We start from the raw sequence: 16,113 nt of genomic DNA, 5'->3' as shown, positions 1-16,113 counted from the left end.
TGACGCCAATTTTAGCGAGATCCGCTTTGCAAGTTGGCAACGCCACCAAAAAGCTGTCAGGAGAAAGCAAAACTACAGGCTACATCGTGGACGAAGCTGCTTTCGTTGCTGCGAAGTTAGTTTCTACCGAAGTTCGCCCGCTTCTTTACGTGCATCGTACTCCGGCGTGTCAGTGCACTAATGATAGCGTGGTCTTCGTTAAGACAGTGTCAAAGATGTACACGCTGCTTTCCGGCCTGTGGAAGTACATCAGCCAGCGCGACGAATACTACGTGCTGATTCTCGGACTTGACAACGCTGGCAAAACGGTAAATCGCGCTCTCATTCCTTACTCGACTTGTTTTTGGATGAACGTAACAGTGTATCGCTGTCGGACCCTCAGCCACAGCGTATTCGGGGCTGCCGATCCCGTTCGGCGGCTTCCTTATTTGCTGTGAGATCAGCTCAGCGGAAGTGCGACATGCAAACAGAAACTCATGTCGTCGTGCTTTTGTGCAGACTTATCTGGAGCAGACCAAGACGAAGTTCTCGAAAGGGTACAAGGCCTTGAACCCTCACAAGATAACGACGACTGTCGGTTTGAACAGTGAGTCTGATGAAGTATTTGCATTGTTGTTGTGTGAGCTCTCGTTTTTTTTCCAGTGTTGACTGTAAACATATGATGTCTCATTCGCTTTCCAACAGTTGGCAAGATCGACATTCACGGCATACGGCTAAACTTCTGGGACCTTGGTGGCCAGGACTCGCTGCAGTCGCTATGGGACAAGGCAAGCATTGCCAGTGACAAATCGCTTGGAGAGCCCGAGGGGCCTGTGAAATACTGGTGTTAGGCGATACGTTAATTCGCAGATTTCATTCTGTAATATTCGCGCTAATCGAACGCTTTATTCTCTAGCAGTAATGGCACGCTTATACTGCCCTAGTGCCCGCACATAAACAAGATCAGGAAACAAAAATCAAGAAGAGGCCATGAAAGCATATTGTGCTGTTTCGCTGAACTCAACTTTGTGGTAGCGCCTCATGTGTGCCAGTATTAGCTAGGACGTCGCCTTCATTGTGCTGCTTTCAACGTGTAAACTACTGTAAAACAATTAGCACCCTATCTGTCATTGTGACTTCGGTTGCTAGACATTTCCTCAATGATGCGTTTACAATTAAGCTAGGGCAGTATGAAACACTTAAAACATAAACATCTCTCTCTCTCTCTCTTTTTTATCAGTGAATGCAAGAACACATCGTGTTGCATGTTACTAGCACGGCGAGACATGTTCCGAGTTTGGAGTGCATGCAGTAATGATCAATGAATGTAGCTCTACATTGAATAAGTTCGCAGTATTAGACGATTACCAACAGTGTCATGACAAGACATGCAGTGTTATGCAAGAAGCAGCGAGAGGCAGGTGAGAAGTTGCCAATGAGATCATTATATGATGCGGCAGTGTTGACACTTCATTACAAAATAAGGCAAACATTCTGTTGCTCTTGTCCACTGAATGTTACGGTGATCGCCTTTCAAGACTAATTATTGTGTAAATGTTTGCTCTTTTTAGTACTACGCAGAATCTCATGCAGTCATATATGTAGTGGACTCTTCAAATAAGAGTCGTATTGATGAGTCAAAGGCTGCATTCGGTAAGCATTGCTTCAAAGGCTAAACAAATTTATTGGGAGAAATGGAAGTCATTTTGCAAGTTATCTACCTTGCTCTTACTTTCAGCCAAGATGGTCGGAAATGATGCACTTCACGGAGTTCCTATCTTGCTGGTGGCCAACAAGCAAGACATCAGTGTAAGTTCACGACAGTTTCTTTCTAGTGATTTCAAGAATGCTGGTTTCAAGTAGAGGCTAAGCACACATACTTGCTATGCTAATGTTCTGCATTTACATTTAAACGAGTGCATAAAGAATGGTTGATTTATAAATGTAGAGGGAGTCCCATTTCTTCAAAAGGATTAGATTTTCCTACTACTAAAATGATACTCAAAGTGGTTGTGAAACCTTTTCTGAAAAGGTTGAACTATGTGTGTATCCCAAATCATGGTCATTCATTCAATTCTATACCTCGACTCGTTTCATTTTTCAGATTCGTTTAAATACTGTAAAAGCACAATTTTGATTCCTCGCTCACGTTGCCCTCAACTGTACAACTGACATCACTTTAAGTCAGCCTGTGAAAAGTCTATCGTCGACAAAACATGGCAATGTTTGCTAAGCCATCCATAGTTGACGAAGGTTTGTTGCACCATACCATCTTGACTGCGGTGCCGTAAAGTCGTCACGAATATTGTTCCCCCTATTATAAGTTCTTCTGCACTGTCCGTTGGCGCACAGGGAAGGCATAGCGAGGACTAAGCCAACGAAAATATGCTGTAAATAGCAACCTAACACATCTAGTAAGAGAAACGCTGGGACGCCGAGATAGCTGCGACGAGCAAGGGAAGGCAACACGTGATGGAGCCCGGATCTACTTGAAAATGGAACCAAGCAGATAACTTGCTGTACTTCCACAGCATGCACAGCCCGTAGTGAAAAAATGCTGTTATATTTTTTCTCTTTCCTAGATTCTCATAAATCTGTCATTTCAGAGCAAAAGAAAGCTAACACTGTGTTTATAACTTCTCTTGCTATGATGTTTCACTTAAGTCACATGTTAGTGCCTATGGCAGCCAATAGTGCTGCATGATCAATAAAGAGCTCACGAAAACTGCAATTTCAAATGGGCATCAATAATTATAGTCTAGATATTGTGCCAAAATATTTTGGGATTAGCATGTCTGATCCTTATTGATTCAAGGAAAGTTACTACTGGGCACCTTCATTTTTGTTTCACGACCATTTAACCGCTTTTTCTTTTGAGCTTTGTAGAAGCTTTGTAATAAATGACACAACTCCCAGAAATATGCAACAAGAACAACTTCTTTAAACGACCTAGTGCTATGGAAATGGTCCAGTGTGCTACATGTAACCCTTTCCCTATGCCTTCAGCTTACCCAAATCTTCTGAACTGTGCCCTTTGAGGTGCCTCGCCGCCCATGGCGTTGCATTTTCCCGAGTATTAGGCGGGTGCAATTGAGTGTGACCAGTCAACGCCGTTTTTCTTGCAAATACCCAATTACTATCCAAGTTGGAAATGGAGATTTTTGATTACTATGGTCTGCTCAGCTAACCAACTTAATATGCCTAGTAACCTTAGATCAGCAAAAATAAAGGAACCCACTCAGACTGACTCGTGAAATAGATTTTGCACTTGGGGCACGCTCGGACTTGCACTCACAAAAGTTTTGTTCAGCCGGGCTTACCAAGATTGCAACTCACCGAAACATTACTCACTTGAACTCTCTCAGGCTCAAGCTTGCAGCTCGATCCCAGTCCGAGTGAGTCGACCCACGAGTCCTTTAGTTCAGAATTCGCTTTTTAAATTATGCCGTCGATGCTCTTTAACACCCATATCTCACATAATTGGTGCTCTTCTTGGCGCTTTTTAATATAGTACCTTGGCAGTTATGAGTGGTTGTAAACCAGCAAGGACATCTTTCTCGAAGATGACAATATAAAATATATCAAGAACTATCCTGGAAGAGTTGGCGGTGGGGGGGTCAAGGCATTACTTACGTAATGCCTCTGATCAATAAATATAGAAATGGTGAGCGAATGATACTGCTTTGAAATACATGCAAGTATAAATGTTAATTCAGGTAAAGTAGTGATGCTGGCTGCGGGGGCTGCATTTTCGATGGAGGCGAAAATGCTGTAGGCGTGTCTGCTCAGATTTGGGTACACGTTAAGAAACCCCAGATGGTCGAAATTTCTAGAGCCGTCCATTATGGTGTCTCTCGTAATTGTGTGGTGGTTTTCGGACGTTAAACCCCACATGTCTATCATCATCAATGCTAAAGACAAGTAGAAAGGACCATAGGTTGAAAAAAAAAAAAAAAAGTGGAACTCGTTTAGACCCACTCAAGAAATGTATGTTGCGCTTTGGCCTCACTCGGACGCGCCAAAATTTTCCCGAGCCGGACTCAGTCGGACTCACATTTGCAAACATTTCGAACCATACTCGCTCCGACTCAAACCAACTAAAAGATTTTTTTATTTTTTGCCTATTATGAAGACCAAATGTGGTATTGAAACAAGAAAAATTAATTTCAGAATAAATTTTTTGACGAGCAGTGCTCAGGTGACATTATGTGAAGATTGGCAGGCTCCCACATGTCCCAGAAATATTCTAGTACACTCTTTCGAATGCCATAAACAGCTTAAAACGTACTGATGGGCTGGTTGATGTGCCATGATACTTGGTGAAGCAACACACAAAAGCACAGAATCATTCACTCGTACAGCAAACGCAGCACTTGCGTAATTTTATGTAAGAGTGTCTGTGTTTGCTTCATTTTATTGCTTGCGCCCCCGCGGCGATAGTCTAGTGGCTAAGGTACTCAGCTGCTGACCCGCAGGTCGCGGGATCGAATCCGGGCTGTGGCGGCTGCATTTTCGATGGAGGCGAAAACGCTGTAGGCCTGGGTGCTCAGATTTGGGTGCACATTGAACAACCCCAGGCGGTCAAAATATCTGTAATCCTCCACTATGGCGTCTTTCATAATCATATGATGGTTTTGGGATGTTAAACCCCACATATCAAAAACTCAGTTCATTTTATGTGTGTGTGACTGCTGTTCTGTTTTTGTCTTTTGTGTGCTGCTTCGTCAATAAATCATGTTTTTTTTTCGAATATGTTCAAAATAGTTGAATTAATGGTAGGGTCGCTTGGTAGGTTATTCGCTAATGAACTGAACTACTGCAGTGACAGCAACTCGGTACTGTACTTGGTTTGTAACATAGGGAAAAAATGTCAGCTTTGTCCACAAAACCATAGCACACCCGCCTTTCACGTGCGAAAGACAGTTGCGATAGCTGGTTTGCGCTTGAACCGTAGGTACATTTTCTTGGCTAGTATGAGTGCTACACTTATCACGAGTTTGAGTTTCGTCATTGCTACCTGAAACATTATGCTTAGCCAAGCAGCGATGTCAGAATCATCAACAAAATTTGCCAGGACAAAAAGTTTCCGACCTGAAACCAGCAGCACAAACGTGCCTGTATGGAAAAAACTATCCGAAACACACTCTACTTGATGTCATGAATATGAGTAAGCGTTATTGGATACAGCACAGATGCCAATTCTTCTTGGGAGTGTCTGCAATGGCTGTGGGCAGGCTGACATTTTTAGGGTCGAAGCTCCTCAGGGTGCGGTTTGTTCCTTCTTTTGTGATAGTATGTTGTAGTAGCCACTTTTGGTTTTTCCTCACTAGATGGCATCGTGTGTAATGTTTTTGGAATTAATATCAATAGATGGCACTAGTGCTTTTTGTATGGTTGACAAATACAGAGGATAGATAATGCTGTTATAATAAATTCATGGCATATCCTTGTAGTCAATGATAATGAGTGGGGTGAAGCATCCATCCGATGCGTGCTATAGTGTGATATAAGCGAACAGACAGACAGATGGACGGACGTACGGATGCTTCGCCCCATTCATCATCATTCACTCCGTGGATATGCTGTGAATTTTTTCACGCTGTAACAGAGAGAGAGAGAACGCTTATTATTAAGTGGCCAGTTAGTGTACACGGGAGTGTATCATCTATGAAGCGCCTACATTACGAGCAGCCTTTGCATTACGAGCAATCTTTGTTGGCTTTGTTTCAGGGATGCTACAGTGCTGCAGAAATTCGTCAGCTCTTCAGGGAAAGCTCTCATCTCATCGGCAGGAGGGATTGTCACTTGATCGGGGCATCTGCATTACATGGGTAAGACTTGCCACTTCGTAGTTTTCTGCTACGGGTTACTAGAATAACAAAAGTCTGGTACTGTTGTTTATGGAAACTGCCTATGTCAAGCATCTCAAACATGCTGCCCACACGTGCCTGTGTTCACCCCTTTTTTCCCCCATTATAAGCATTTGCATTAGCTACACTGGCATCACTGGTCTAAAGCATTGTCTTCGAGAGGTACCCCATGTGGTCACCATGCTTTGAAGTGTAACCTTGAAACAAAAGCAGCATTTAAGAATTGGCATCTAGATTTTACTCATTTTGGAGATCGCTATCAACATGTTGTTGGATGGATTCTTGACCCTAAATCTTCTTCTTCAGACATGTTGAGGGTTTTCTTTTTGATGGTGACGTTTGCTGACAGTGTGTGCGAACTAAAGCCCAACAAGCCATCCTGCAACGCGACTCGTCTTGGCTCTCCAACTCTCTTGTTGCTATGCTGTTGCTTGAAGGAGTGGCTGATTGTACAGGATTTCAAAACTGCAATTTAGCATCACCTGAACAAAAAGCCTTCGTTCATGTTCAAGGCATTTCTAAAGTGCGTGCTGAAGTAGAAACAATGACATCTGTGCTGCTTGACCATCCGGTGTTCTTTCACCCTTTGTAGGTTCCCCTATATTTTTGATGCACAATATAAAAAACGGCTGTGGTATATTGATATAAACCACACAAAAATAGCATGAAACAAACTTCATCAAAATCAAGCCAGTATGTACTGAAAAAAATGTGGGACATATATGTCCCACTGACTTGTGAGAGTGTTGAATGTAGGAAAACGCTGCATTTCGAGGACACCGTGTCGCGATTGCTTCAAGAGGTGTTTTAGATGAAACGGCCAAAGAAAGTGGCGCAGAGTATCGCTTCTTAGGTCCTGTTGAAGAAGGTTGTGGGGGACCTCATTTTAGCGGCAGAACACCACCTGCAGTTGCACCTCTAGTGAGCCTTCATTGCACTTTGATCTGCTCATGTCAAGCTTACTTCACCGCAAGCCCCAACTATTCTTTTTATGCTTATTCGACTCTCCTCACTTTCGCTGTTGCATCTGTCTAGTGCAGCTGTTGTCCGTCAATGTGTGCCTAGGTGTACAATATAAAGGTGTATGATATAAAAATATTTCTGCATACTAATATCCATGATTACACTGAGGGATGAGTGGAGCAATTTCACAGTGGATGGTTCGAATGCATCTATCAGTCAAGTTATTATGCAAATGTACAAAAACGCACGACTAGTGGAAGCTAAAGTGACCCCTCAGGGAAACCAAAAAAAGAGGCGATTATTTAGCATTTTGGTTGGTGGGTTCTATACATCTGGCGAAGAGAAAAATTTAGAAGCTATCATAAAAAAATTGATCGAACTTCAATGCCATTGTAACACTACTTCCGCCCTTCAAAAGAACGGTACAAAAATTTTCCTCAATACTACGAAGACTTGAGATACAAATGACAGCGCTGCACTCAGAGCCATGGGTCATGTGAAAGAAAATTTCTCCAGATGGAAGAAAGCGGCGGATGTGTTCCACTGTCGCATAAAGGGTTAATGTGCACAGATATTGTAAAAGAGCCTCACGCATTTAGCCTTCATAAAAATGCAACTGCCATGTCCAGGATCAAACCTGTAACAGTCTCTGCACCTGTGCAGCATCATCCTTGATAATGCATTTTTTCGTACGCTTTTGCGGCTTGCCACCCAATAAATTCAGTCAGAGTGCTGGCTAATGCAAGCTTTTAATTCATTACAGGGAGGGCATCAATGAAGGCATTGAGTGGATCACGCAGTGCGTGAAGCGAAACATCCTCCGACCGCCTCGCAACAGCGAGTCTCTGTGAAGTCAGCCGGCTCGCTGGTGCGACTCGACTCCTTTGTTTCATCTTTTTACACTGCCTTTTCAAGTGCAAAGCTTTAACCCAGGACAATGCTGAAGAATGTGTGTAGGTGTGCGTGTGACTGTCTGGCCATGCCATCCGCATACAATGCGCCAACACTGGTTATGCTGGAACTTTTGATTAAATAAAACGAATGCTAGTTAAATGTCTCAGTGCCATTCTCGTTACGCTAGTCATTATTCTCAAGTTGTCTATAACCGAGTGGTTGGTCTCTTGTACCGCGATCTAAGAAGAAATCTGGGGCTTGTTTTGAGTGATAATCGTGTCATGGTTACGAAGCATTGCATAGTGGGTACTATGAATTGATCTTGAGCGACTCTGGTTTTTTGCAATATGGCATGGTGAATTGGTTTCACTTCTAAAGATAATTCACCCAATGAGGAGCAAAACCACGCAATGGCAAGTGCATAGGCACACCCAAAGTCATTTAAATGTGGCACCAAAAACACCTTTCAGACAGATGTAAGGGCTTGTTTTTATGTTGCTTTCCACCACTGTTCCTGAATTTTTTTTTTTTTTACACTAAGCATGGCTGTCAGTCTAGTATACCCATTTCTTGCCATTTTTGTAATTTCTCCACCAGCTGACCCGCAGGTCGCGGGATCGAATTCCGGCTGCGGCGGCTGCATTTCTGATGGAGGTGGAAATGTTGTGGGCCTGTGTGCTCGGATTTGGGTGCACGTTAAAAAACCACAGGTGGTCGAAATTTCCGGAGCCCTCCACTACGGCGTCTCTCATAATCATATGGTGGTTTAGGGACGTTAAACCCCACATATCAATCAATCAATTTCTCCACCAGAGAAGTTTTAGTAGCATAGTAATTTATGCTGCGAGTACTTTCTGCTAGTTTTGAAACAGGAATGTACGTATTTTTTGCAACAACTAATCAAAAAAAATTTTTTGAATTTTGATGCACCTTTTCTAGAAATCCATTCGACCAATTAAGTTTAAATTCTCCTTGGTTGTACGAAAATTCCTTCTCAATTGTCCGAACCTAAAAAAAAAAAAGAAACAAGGAGGAAGCGTCTCATGTGACGTGTATCAAGTGTGGGTAGCATTTTTTTTGTGAGATAACTGTACGACTGTTTTTTACCAGAGACTATTGCATCTATCATGTGGAATCATTGCGTGAAATTCGTTTTTTTTTTTGTTTCCGAGAAAGAACATTTGTGACATCCCAGCTTGAAATGGAGTATTCGAAAACAAATAAGGCTTCCAGAAAAATATTTCACTGAGTGACGGTCAAAAAACATTCTCATTCGACATGCAAACTTTCACAATAAAACAATGAACATTTCTTGAGATATAAAGCTGAAACTAGGGAGACCCTTTATCCTACGAATCGTAGCTCCTTACCATGCTATCCTTACTTATCTGTTAACTCTTTACCTAAATCTAAGAACAAGCATACTCAAAAACAGTGTCCAGGTGCCCATGCCATTTGCGGATTGTGTCCCCCTTTTGCTAACTGACACTGTAGTGTTCCAAATCGATGATACAACAGTCATTCAAACTGCAGTGTTCAGCAATTCTACAATTATATTACGTGCACGGAAACGCACACGATTCACGCTGTTGCAGTTTGTGCTGCCTGGCGACCGTGCATATCACACCGTCGCAACCGGCACGTACTACAGCGAAAATATGCATAATGTTGCGTTCAGATTTTGTATGAAGGGTCACCTTAATTGTTGGCGATTTCTTGTGTTTCACCTCCATCCGAGTGTGCACTCAACAACTGGGGATTAAATCAATGCTCTTGCGTTCAACAGAAAAACACCATAGCTGCGAACCTACTACAGTAGGTATGCAGTATTTTGCTCAAACGTGCCAACCTTGGAAGTTGAGGACAAATACCTACTGTTGAAACAAAAGCTAGAATTTTTGTTGCCACTGTACACTTTCTGGGGTAAAAAGGCGAGGGGGAGGGGGTGGGCAGGTGTAAGTGCAAAGATGAAGTGCTTGAAAAAAATGACCATGTCCAAAATTTGGCCCCCCTTTTGAAACAAGTTTATCTTTGTACTGCACATAAATCAAAAATTGTAAGTATGCTAGTCGGTACATTTAGAACATAAGATATTCGCCATTATACGATGAATTTGTATATGTCCGCAGGCATGCACGATTCTCGATTTACTTACTTCCGTTGGGCCATTTCAACTGTGTCTCATGACAAGGCCTAAACTATGCACAGGGACTGATTAAAATCAATTTATGCAAGGTGGTAGCAATTAAGCTAAATGGTGCTCACATACCTTTAAGGCATACGCAGTAATGACTTGTGATTTTACACGCTAAAAGGCAACCCGAGGCTCGGAAAATATCGACCATCTGGTGTTTTTTAACATGCATGAACATTTCACAGTAGACAGATCTCTAGCATGTCACATCTATAGTAATGCAACCACCGTGGCTGGGATCTATTCCGCGAGTTATACAGATAGCAATAAGTAGCATTCTTAAGTAGTGATGCAAGTGTGCTATTAATGCACGTCAAATATGCAAAAGAATATTAAAATCTGACATACCCGACCTCTAATGATTACCTAGGACCTTGAAAACTCTTTGGGAGCTTTACACAACATGCTTATTTTGTTCTGTTATGGCTAACTGAAGTTGGTGCGATTGTGAACCTATCTGACTTGGCAATTTTTACTCTACAACTTGTCATATGTCGTTGAATCGCTGAACTCTACGAACAACTGCGCATGCATGCAAACATTGAGACTGCACGACCACAATAATGCTCACGAGCTTGACTTACGATCAAAAATAGATATTCTCTCAACACTCTTAACACTCAGGTTCACTTGCTCATTGGGGATTGACTGACCAAAGTGGGACAGGGTAGTTAAAGAATTGTTCTCGCATTCATTAAAACCAAGGGCCATTGATGTTGGACGCAGGTGCATTTCGTGCTTACGTCTTCTCATCACTGTAACAATGTTTTGTGAAACTGCTTCACGTTCTGGTTTGAAAATGTTGGCTTTAATACAAACGTTCCCGAGTTCAACAATTGGTCATTACCCGCATGATGTGTTCCACTACTCCAGAGATCAGCAATACTGAAAATGAACGACAAGTTCCACACCAGTCACCGAATCAACCGTTTAATGAGATATCAACCCAAATGTGTTTCGAGTCATATTTTTTTGCTCCCATGCCCAACAGCCACGGCACGGCGTTAAGACATTTTCTTATTTGTTTGGCTGGGAGAGAACACGGCTCCACGAAAAACAAGCGTAGGCAACACATAACGACTTTTCTCGTGTAAAAACGATGATCGTTTCCGGGGGAGGCGTGCCTATGTCCGGCATAGCAAACGTTTGCAATGTTCGAGGCAGACAAAAAGTAAAATAAAAGTAAGCAGGGGGAGGTCTCCTAATGCACACACACATACAAACCCAGAAAAAAAAACACATACAAATATGTCACGGACATTTTTCAGACAGTCCGAAAGCATTCACTCCACAACAACCATTTCCGCAATGCCCAATCAAATCTCTGTGGTGGCAATGTTCACTCGTTAACTACCAATCGTTAACTATATGACGTCGCGCTATTGGAGGAGGCAAAATGCCGCTCTCGCAGCAGTCCTCATCTTTGATGCAAACTGTACATGGCAAGTTGCGTACAAAAAAAGGCAGCTTTCTGTAAAAAGACATTACGGGTTGTTTACGAACGCCCTCAAAAATCGGCAAATCGCGATGCCAAAATCTTCTTAAGCTACTACTTGCACCTAAGCTTATGTCAGATATCGCAATTTTTTGTAAATGTTGCACATTGCATTTGTAATGTACAGTCCTTAAAGAATATTAATTTCATTAAGACATTGCAGGTGCCTTTGGTCATTCCTCGATTCCCGGTAGTGAACAGAACTTTTGTTACACTTGACAGAGGCCCTCCGAGAAAGCAAGGTAACAACACACTATCGGCGTTTCTTTCGAACACAACAACGTATGAAACGACGTATTTTGACGTACTGCCTAGTCAAAGTGGCTGATGTTCGCGATTAAAAGTAAAAATTGAAAAACAAAAACAAGGGGTCAATAGTTCTTGTCCCCCCCCCCCCCCCAAAAAAAGAACGAACTGTATGCTGTGGCGCTTGCGAGCAACGGCTTCACTTCGATTGGGCCTTCACCGCAACAAGTTCAACAAGACGCTCTTGCTTTCATTCTGTTCACAACTGCCCTCATCCTTCCCCCCTTCCACAATACGAACTATCGCTCAATTCTAGTGCGCCGCTCTTTTCGTAATAAGTATAATCAACAGTTTCTCTCACTTGCCACACTTTTACACAGACACGCATACATATACTCACAGGCACAAAAGCTTTTCTCTCTCCATTCCTCTATTCGTGCCCATTAGATAGAGAAGAAGGTTTTCTTTTTTTTTTCCTCCATGCCAAACCCGACAGCCCGCAGAAAAAGTGTTTCAGTGTATGGAACAGTAATGCTAACACACAACAATCATGGATTATGACTGTGCAATATCAATGAAGAAGCCGCAGTAGAGTTGCTAGCAGTTACGAGTTTATACATCTTCTCGCAAAAGTAAATGGTACAAACAACAAGTGGCAACGTAAGATGACAAACAACCACAGGCTCTCAGCAGAAGTTCTTTTTTGAAGGACATAAAACTGCATTTTTACCACTAATGACGTCACTCGTTCCTTGTATATCACCTTCAAGTGCCATGCACGTAATTGCCGTGCAATTGGCGCCTTCAGTGCCAATTGTACACATTGACTTCGGAGGAGCGCCATGCATTGAGTGTTCCTTCCAATTACTTGAAACACAGAAAGCACGTCTGCACAGGCTTCCCCAATGGATAACTAATGTTCCTTTAACTTCACTGTGCTGCGTATTTCTGCAGAGGATCACTTGGGTGCAGACACTACCATGTCCGACAATCGCTTGAAGTGCTGCGTTCCAAGATTAATGGCGAGAATATATATTTTTTCTTCCCTCAAAACAAGTACAACTACGAAAGAAACTGTCCGTGCATTTTGGGCCAAATGTATAATTATTTTCATGCAAGTATTGAAAATGACAGATTTCAAAGCAATTAAATACTCAATTACATGCTAATTAACATTAATTACTGAAACTCTCACAAAACAACACATTCCTTCATTTCATTTACCAGTATGTAATACTGAGTGCCTTGGAACCATGCCATGCGAATTTGATGCATTTGCAGACAGTGCATCATGTTTTGTGCCTGAAGGTGATATTAGTATCATCTTGACCTTATTATACTAAACTTCCAAGTGATTCCAGCTTGCAGCATGCATGCATGACTTTCAGAGCTACATGCAGTCACTTCTCTTTCAAGATACACAAAACGCACAAGTCAGTAATTGCTTGTCATGCTCCACTGTCCCTTGCCACTTACACCGTTTACATTTCTGAAAATGTGAAGAAGCTGAATATCACCACAACCTAGCCAGGATATCGGAAATCCATGTTGGCAATGCAGACTAATACAGTCGAGCCCACTTGCGCCAGACACGAAATGAGGGAGCTTTAAATTACTTTCCTCAAAAAGGCTGTACCTCAAACTGCAACTCTACGGTACTTCAGGGCCAACTTTTAATCTTGCACGTTACAGATGATTTCATGGTTGTAATTATGGATGTAGAATTGTACGAGGTTTAGTTACTCAAGAGAAGAAAGACAAAAAAATTTGGATTCTCGTTATGCTATGGAAGAGAGATTTTTTGCAAAAAACTGGGACAGTGTGGGATAAGCACACACGACTGGTTCGACAAGAATTTGGTGTAAGCTTTGTCAGGACATAGCACTTCCAAGATTCAAAGCATTAACTCATCTGAAAACTCAAGCTTAATTAAATAGCAACACATTTATTGGGCATTGTTTGTAAAAGGAACATTGCTGAAGCAGGAAAATAACTATCCAAGTGTTTTGCACTGAGTAGATATCTTGAAATTTCGACATATCTTTACATTAGAGATCGTAAACTCCTCTAGCTAACTCTATAAAAACTTGTCTTTTCTAATAGTGCGAGTTTGCATTTGACTATGGCACTGCAATGAAATCGCAGAGGCACCAACACTACACTGGAACCGACTGGCTTGCTTGGGTACAAGCTTTAGTAACTTACTAAAGTCTGTAGTTAACTTGAACACTCCCCAGCAGGTTCCTTCGATTTGTGTGCTTCAGAGTATAACAGCTGCGTAAGCTTTAAATACATTACAAACAAACACCAATTGTGTTCTAATGAGATGGCACAAACAGGCTTGACGGATGCAACACGTCAACTATACATTTAACAAGGCTCTGTCGAAAATAACTGAAAGAACCAAAAACAAACTCATTAAGCACGCATATCTGAAGTCTGTGTGTTTGTTTACCTCGTTTTTTATGGTTACTCTTATGTAATGACAACTGTCGGATAGGCAGAGGAAAAAAAAATAAAAAGAAAACCCGAGTGATAACGGGACGAGGTATGGTGAAGGAGACTGGTTGGAAAGAAAAAAAGAAAAACAACACTAAGGCAGCCATGAAGGTCATGGCACCTTGTCGTTCTTCATGAGCAGCTTAACGTAATTGCACTGTACAGGCTTTGAAACGGCGAGGACACGCAACGCTTCGTCAATGGGAAACCACTTCCGCTTGCGACCTGCATCAGTCGAGACAAAAAAAAAAAAAAAAAAAGCACATACAACTCTTAGAAACCATCATCAGCAAAAATACCCCATTTATCTCTACAGGTTACAGTAAAAGCTCGTTATAGGATACAGTCAAGGGACCCAAGAAACGTGTCTCTTGTAACCGCGGTCTCTTATAAACAGAAATACCAAGTATACTGAGTAGTCTGACGAAGTCTCCTTATTATATGTCAGAATCAACATGTTTTTAAACACATCTACAGAAAATTGCTCAGAATGGCTTGAAGCAGTCATTCACCATATGTTTCTCGGTGACTGTTGATTGTATTAGCTTCCTTTATATCTACTTGAGGTAAAGCATGCGACATACAGACTGACCAGCACCATGGACAATGTGACAGAAATCCAACTCAACGGTACATTGTCTCAGGCGCAGCACGAGAGAGCGACAGCAATTATAAAAGCACAATTGGAGAAAATACGGCGCAATTTGTGGTTGCAAACACCCAAGGCATGAAATGCAGCTGTGGAACGCGATAGAATCGGACCAAGGGAACGACCGATTACAGCGCATACCAGTCTGTATGACATCGGCCACCTTGCACTAGTTCGTCTGGGCCATGTCTCCTGCACATGTAGCGAGGAATTTACATGCGGGAAGCTAGAAAGTCTCTCCTCAGTCAGACATTTCTTCTGTTAACTGTGTCTACGATGCTCTCTAGAATTGGGACACAGCCATAACTGCTTTTCTATGTAATGCCGTTAACATGACAAACAATGCAAAAACCAACCAAACCATTTTTCGAAGTCTCTTATGGTCAAGTGTCCTTTGTAACAGCGTCTCTTGTAATCAGGTTTTACAGTACACAAGCAGAATAAATGACAAAGACAAAAGAAACACACATGACAGGACTATAATTCTAAAATTCTAGTTCAAAGTTCAAAGTCGGCCATGTCATGTCTTTCTTTCATCCGTGTCGTTTGCGATGTTTGTGTGCACTGTCATAATCATAACGAGGCATTTAGACACAACACCTTCGAAGTACATTTCCATCAATATCATAATAAAGGAGCTGAGAAATCATTCGGAGTCAAATATTTGTTGACTGCTCATTTTTGGGGAAGGGCAGATGATGTAAAAAAAAAAAAGGAAACTGCCAATAATGAGGACGAGGATGGTAGCATGTAATCTGGAACTGCAGAAGAGCGTCCTGCTAGAAGAACTTTATAGCAGTTTTTAGAATGCTACACCAGTGTCAAGGATCTAACCAAACTCCTAGGAGAGGGCCTAGCAAAGTATACTAAACTTCAAACAACCAAAAGATTAGGTTGGCGAATTTTAATAACTTACATTAAAGTTTCGTGGCCTAAAATAAGCTCCTTGTATAGTCAAGAGTGCGATGGAATCCCGTCTGGTCGGGGACAAACATAGAGCAAAGTAAAAAAAAAAAATGCCGACCAAGGTAGAATACACAAAAATTAACAACGCATTTCGGCTCCCCAGGCGGGAGCCTTTTTCACAGGGAGCCTTGTATTTTACCTTGGTCGGCGTTTTTGCTACTTTGCTCTAAGTAAGCTCCTTGCTTGCTATATCAAAAAATTTGAACTTTTGGTTTCGCACAGAAGAAAGCTCATCAATTTCGGTACGATGATTGCTTGAAAATTAGACTTTTCTGTTCCCCTGTTGTTAGATAGGCACCTGAGTTACGCCTAAGTACATTGACTCTACGAACAAAGGAAGAATAAAATGAAAGGCTGC

The 16,113-nt window shown here is 42.0% G+C and overlaps 2 protein-coding genes across 4 annotated transcripts in view; one reads left to right on the top strand and one right to left on the bottom strand.

Annotated features, from left to right (window-relative positions):
* Positions 1–45: 45 nt before the first annotated feature.
* Positions 46–7,865, top strand: Arfrp1 (ADP-ribosylation factor related protein 1). Its single transcript, XM_037415510.2, has 7 exons — positions 46–308; positions 499–586; positions 685–767; positions 1,551–1,632; positions 1,718–1,788; positions 5,710–5,810; positions 7,576–7,865. The coding sequence occupies exons 1-7, from the start codon at positions 216–218 to the stop codon at positions 7,661–7,663; spliced, it is 606 nt and encodes a 201-aa protein (XP_037271407.1). The 5' UTR covers positions 46–215; the 3' UTR covers positions 7,664–7,865.
* A 2,949-nt stretch (positions 7,866–10,814) lies between these two features.
* Aps (diphosphoinositol polyphosphate phosphohydrolase 1 Aps) overlaps positions 10,815–16,113 on the bottom strand; it is an 83,131-nt gene continuing 77,832 nt past the window's right edge. For all 3 annotated transcript variants that reach the window (XM_037415508.2, XM_037415509.2, XM_075873191.1), the window contains one exon: positions 10,815–14,365. In XM_037415508.2, coding sequence (XP_037271405.2) covers positions 14,253–14,365 — 113 coding nt within the window. In that variant the 3' untranslated portion in view covers positions 10,815–14,252. The remainder of the gene's footprint in view (positions 14,366–16,113) is intronic.

The sequence above is a fragment of the Rhipicephalus microplus genome, chromosome 9 (assembly GCF_043290135.1).
Source record: "Rhipicephalus microplus isolate Deutch F79 chromosome 9, USDA_Rmic, whole genome shotgun sequence".
Lineage (NCBI taxonomy): Eukaryota > Metazoa > Arthropoda > Arachnida > Ixodida > Ixodidae > Rhipicephalus > Rhipicephalus microplus.
Note: the sequence above shows the minus strand (reverse complement) of the source record. Positions and strands in the feature narration are given on the sequence as shown.

Excerpts from the sequence above, each read along its gene's own strand:
- Arfrp1 (XM_037415510.2), top strand. The coding sequence starts at position 216 with ATGTACACGCTGCTTTCCGGCCTGTGGAAGTACATCAGCCAGCGCGAC. Across the intron at positions 309-498 it reads TTGACAACGCTGGCAAAACG|ACTTATCTGGAGCAGACCAA; the intron begins GTAAATCGCGCT and ends GCTTTTGTGCAG. Across the intron at positions 1,633-1,717 it reads TGAGTCAAAGGCTGCATTCG|CCAAGATGGTCGGAAATGAT; the intron begins GTAAGCATTGCT and ends TCTTACTTTCAG.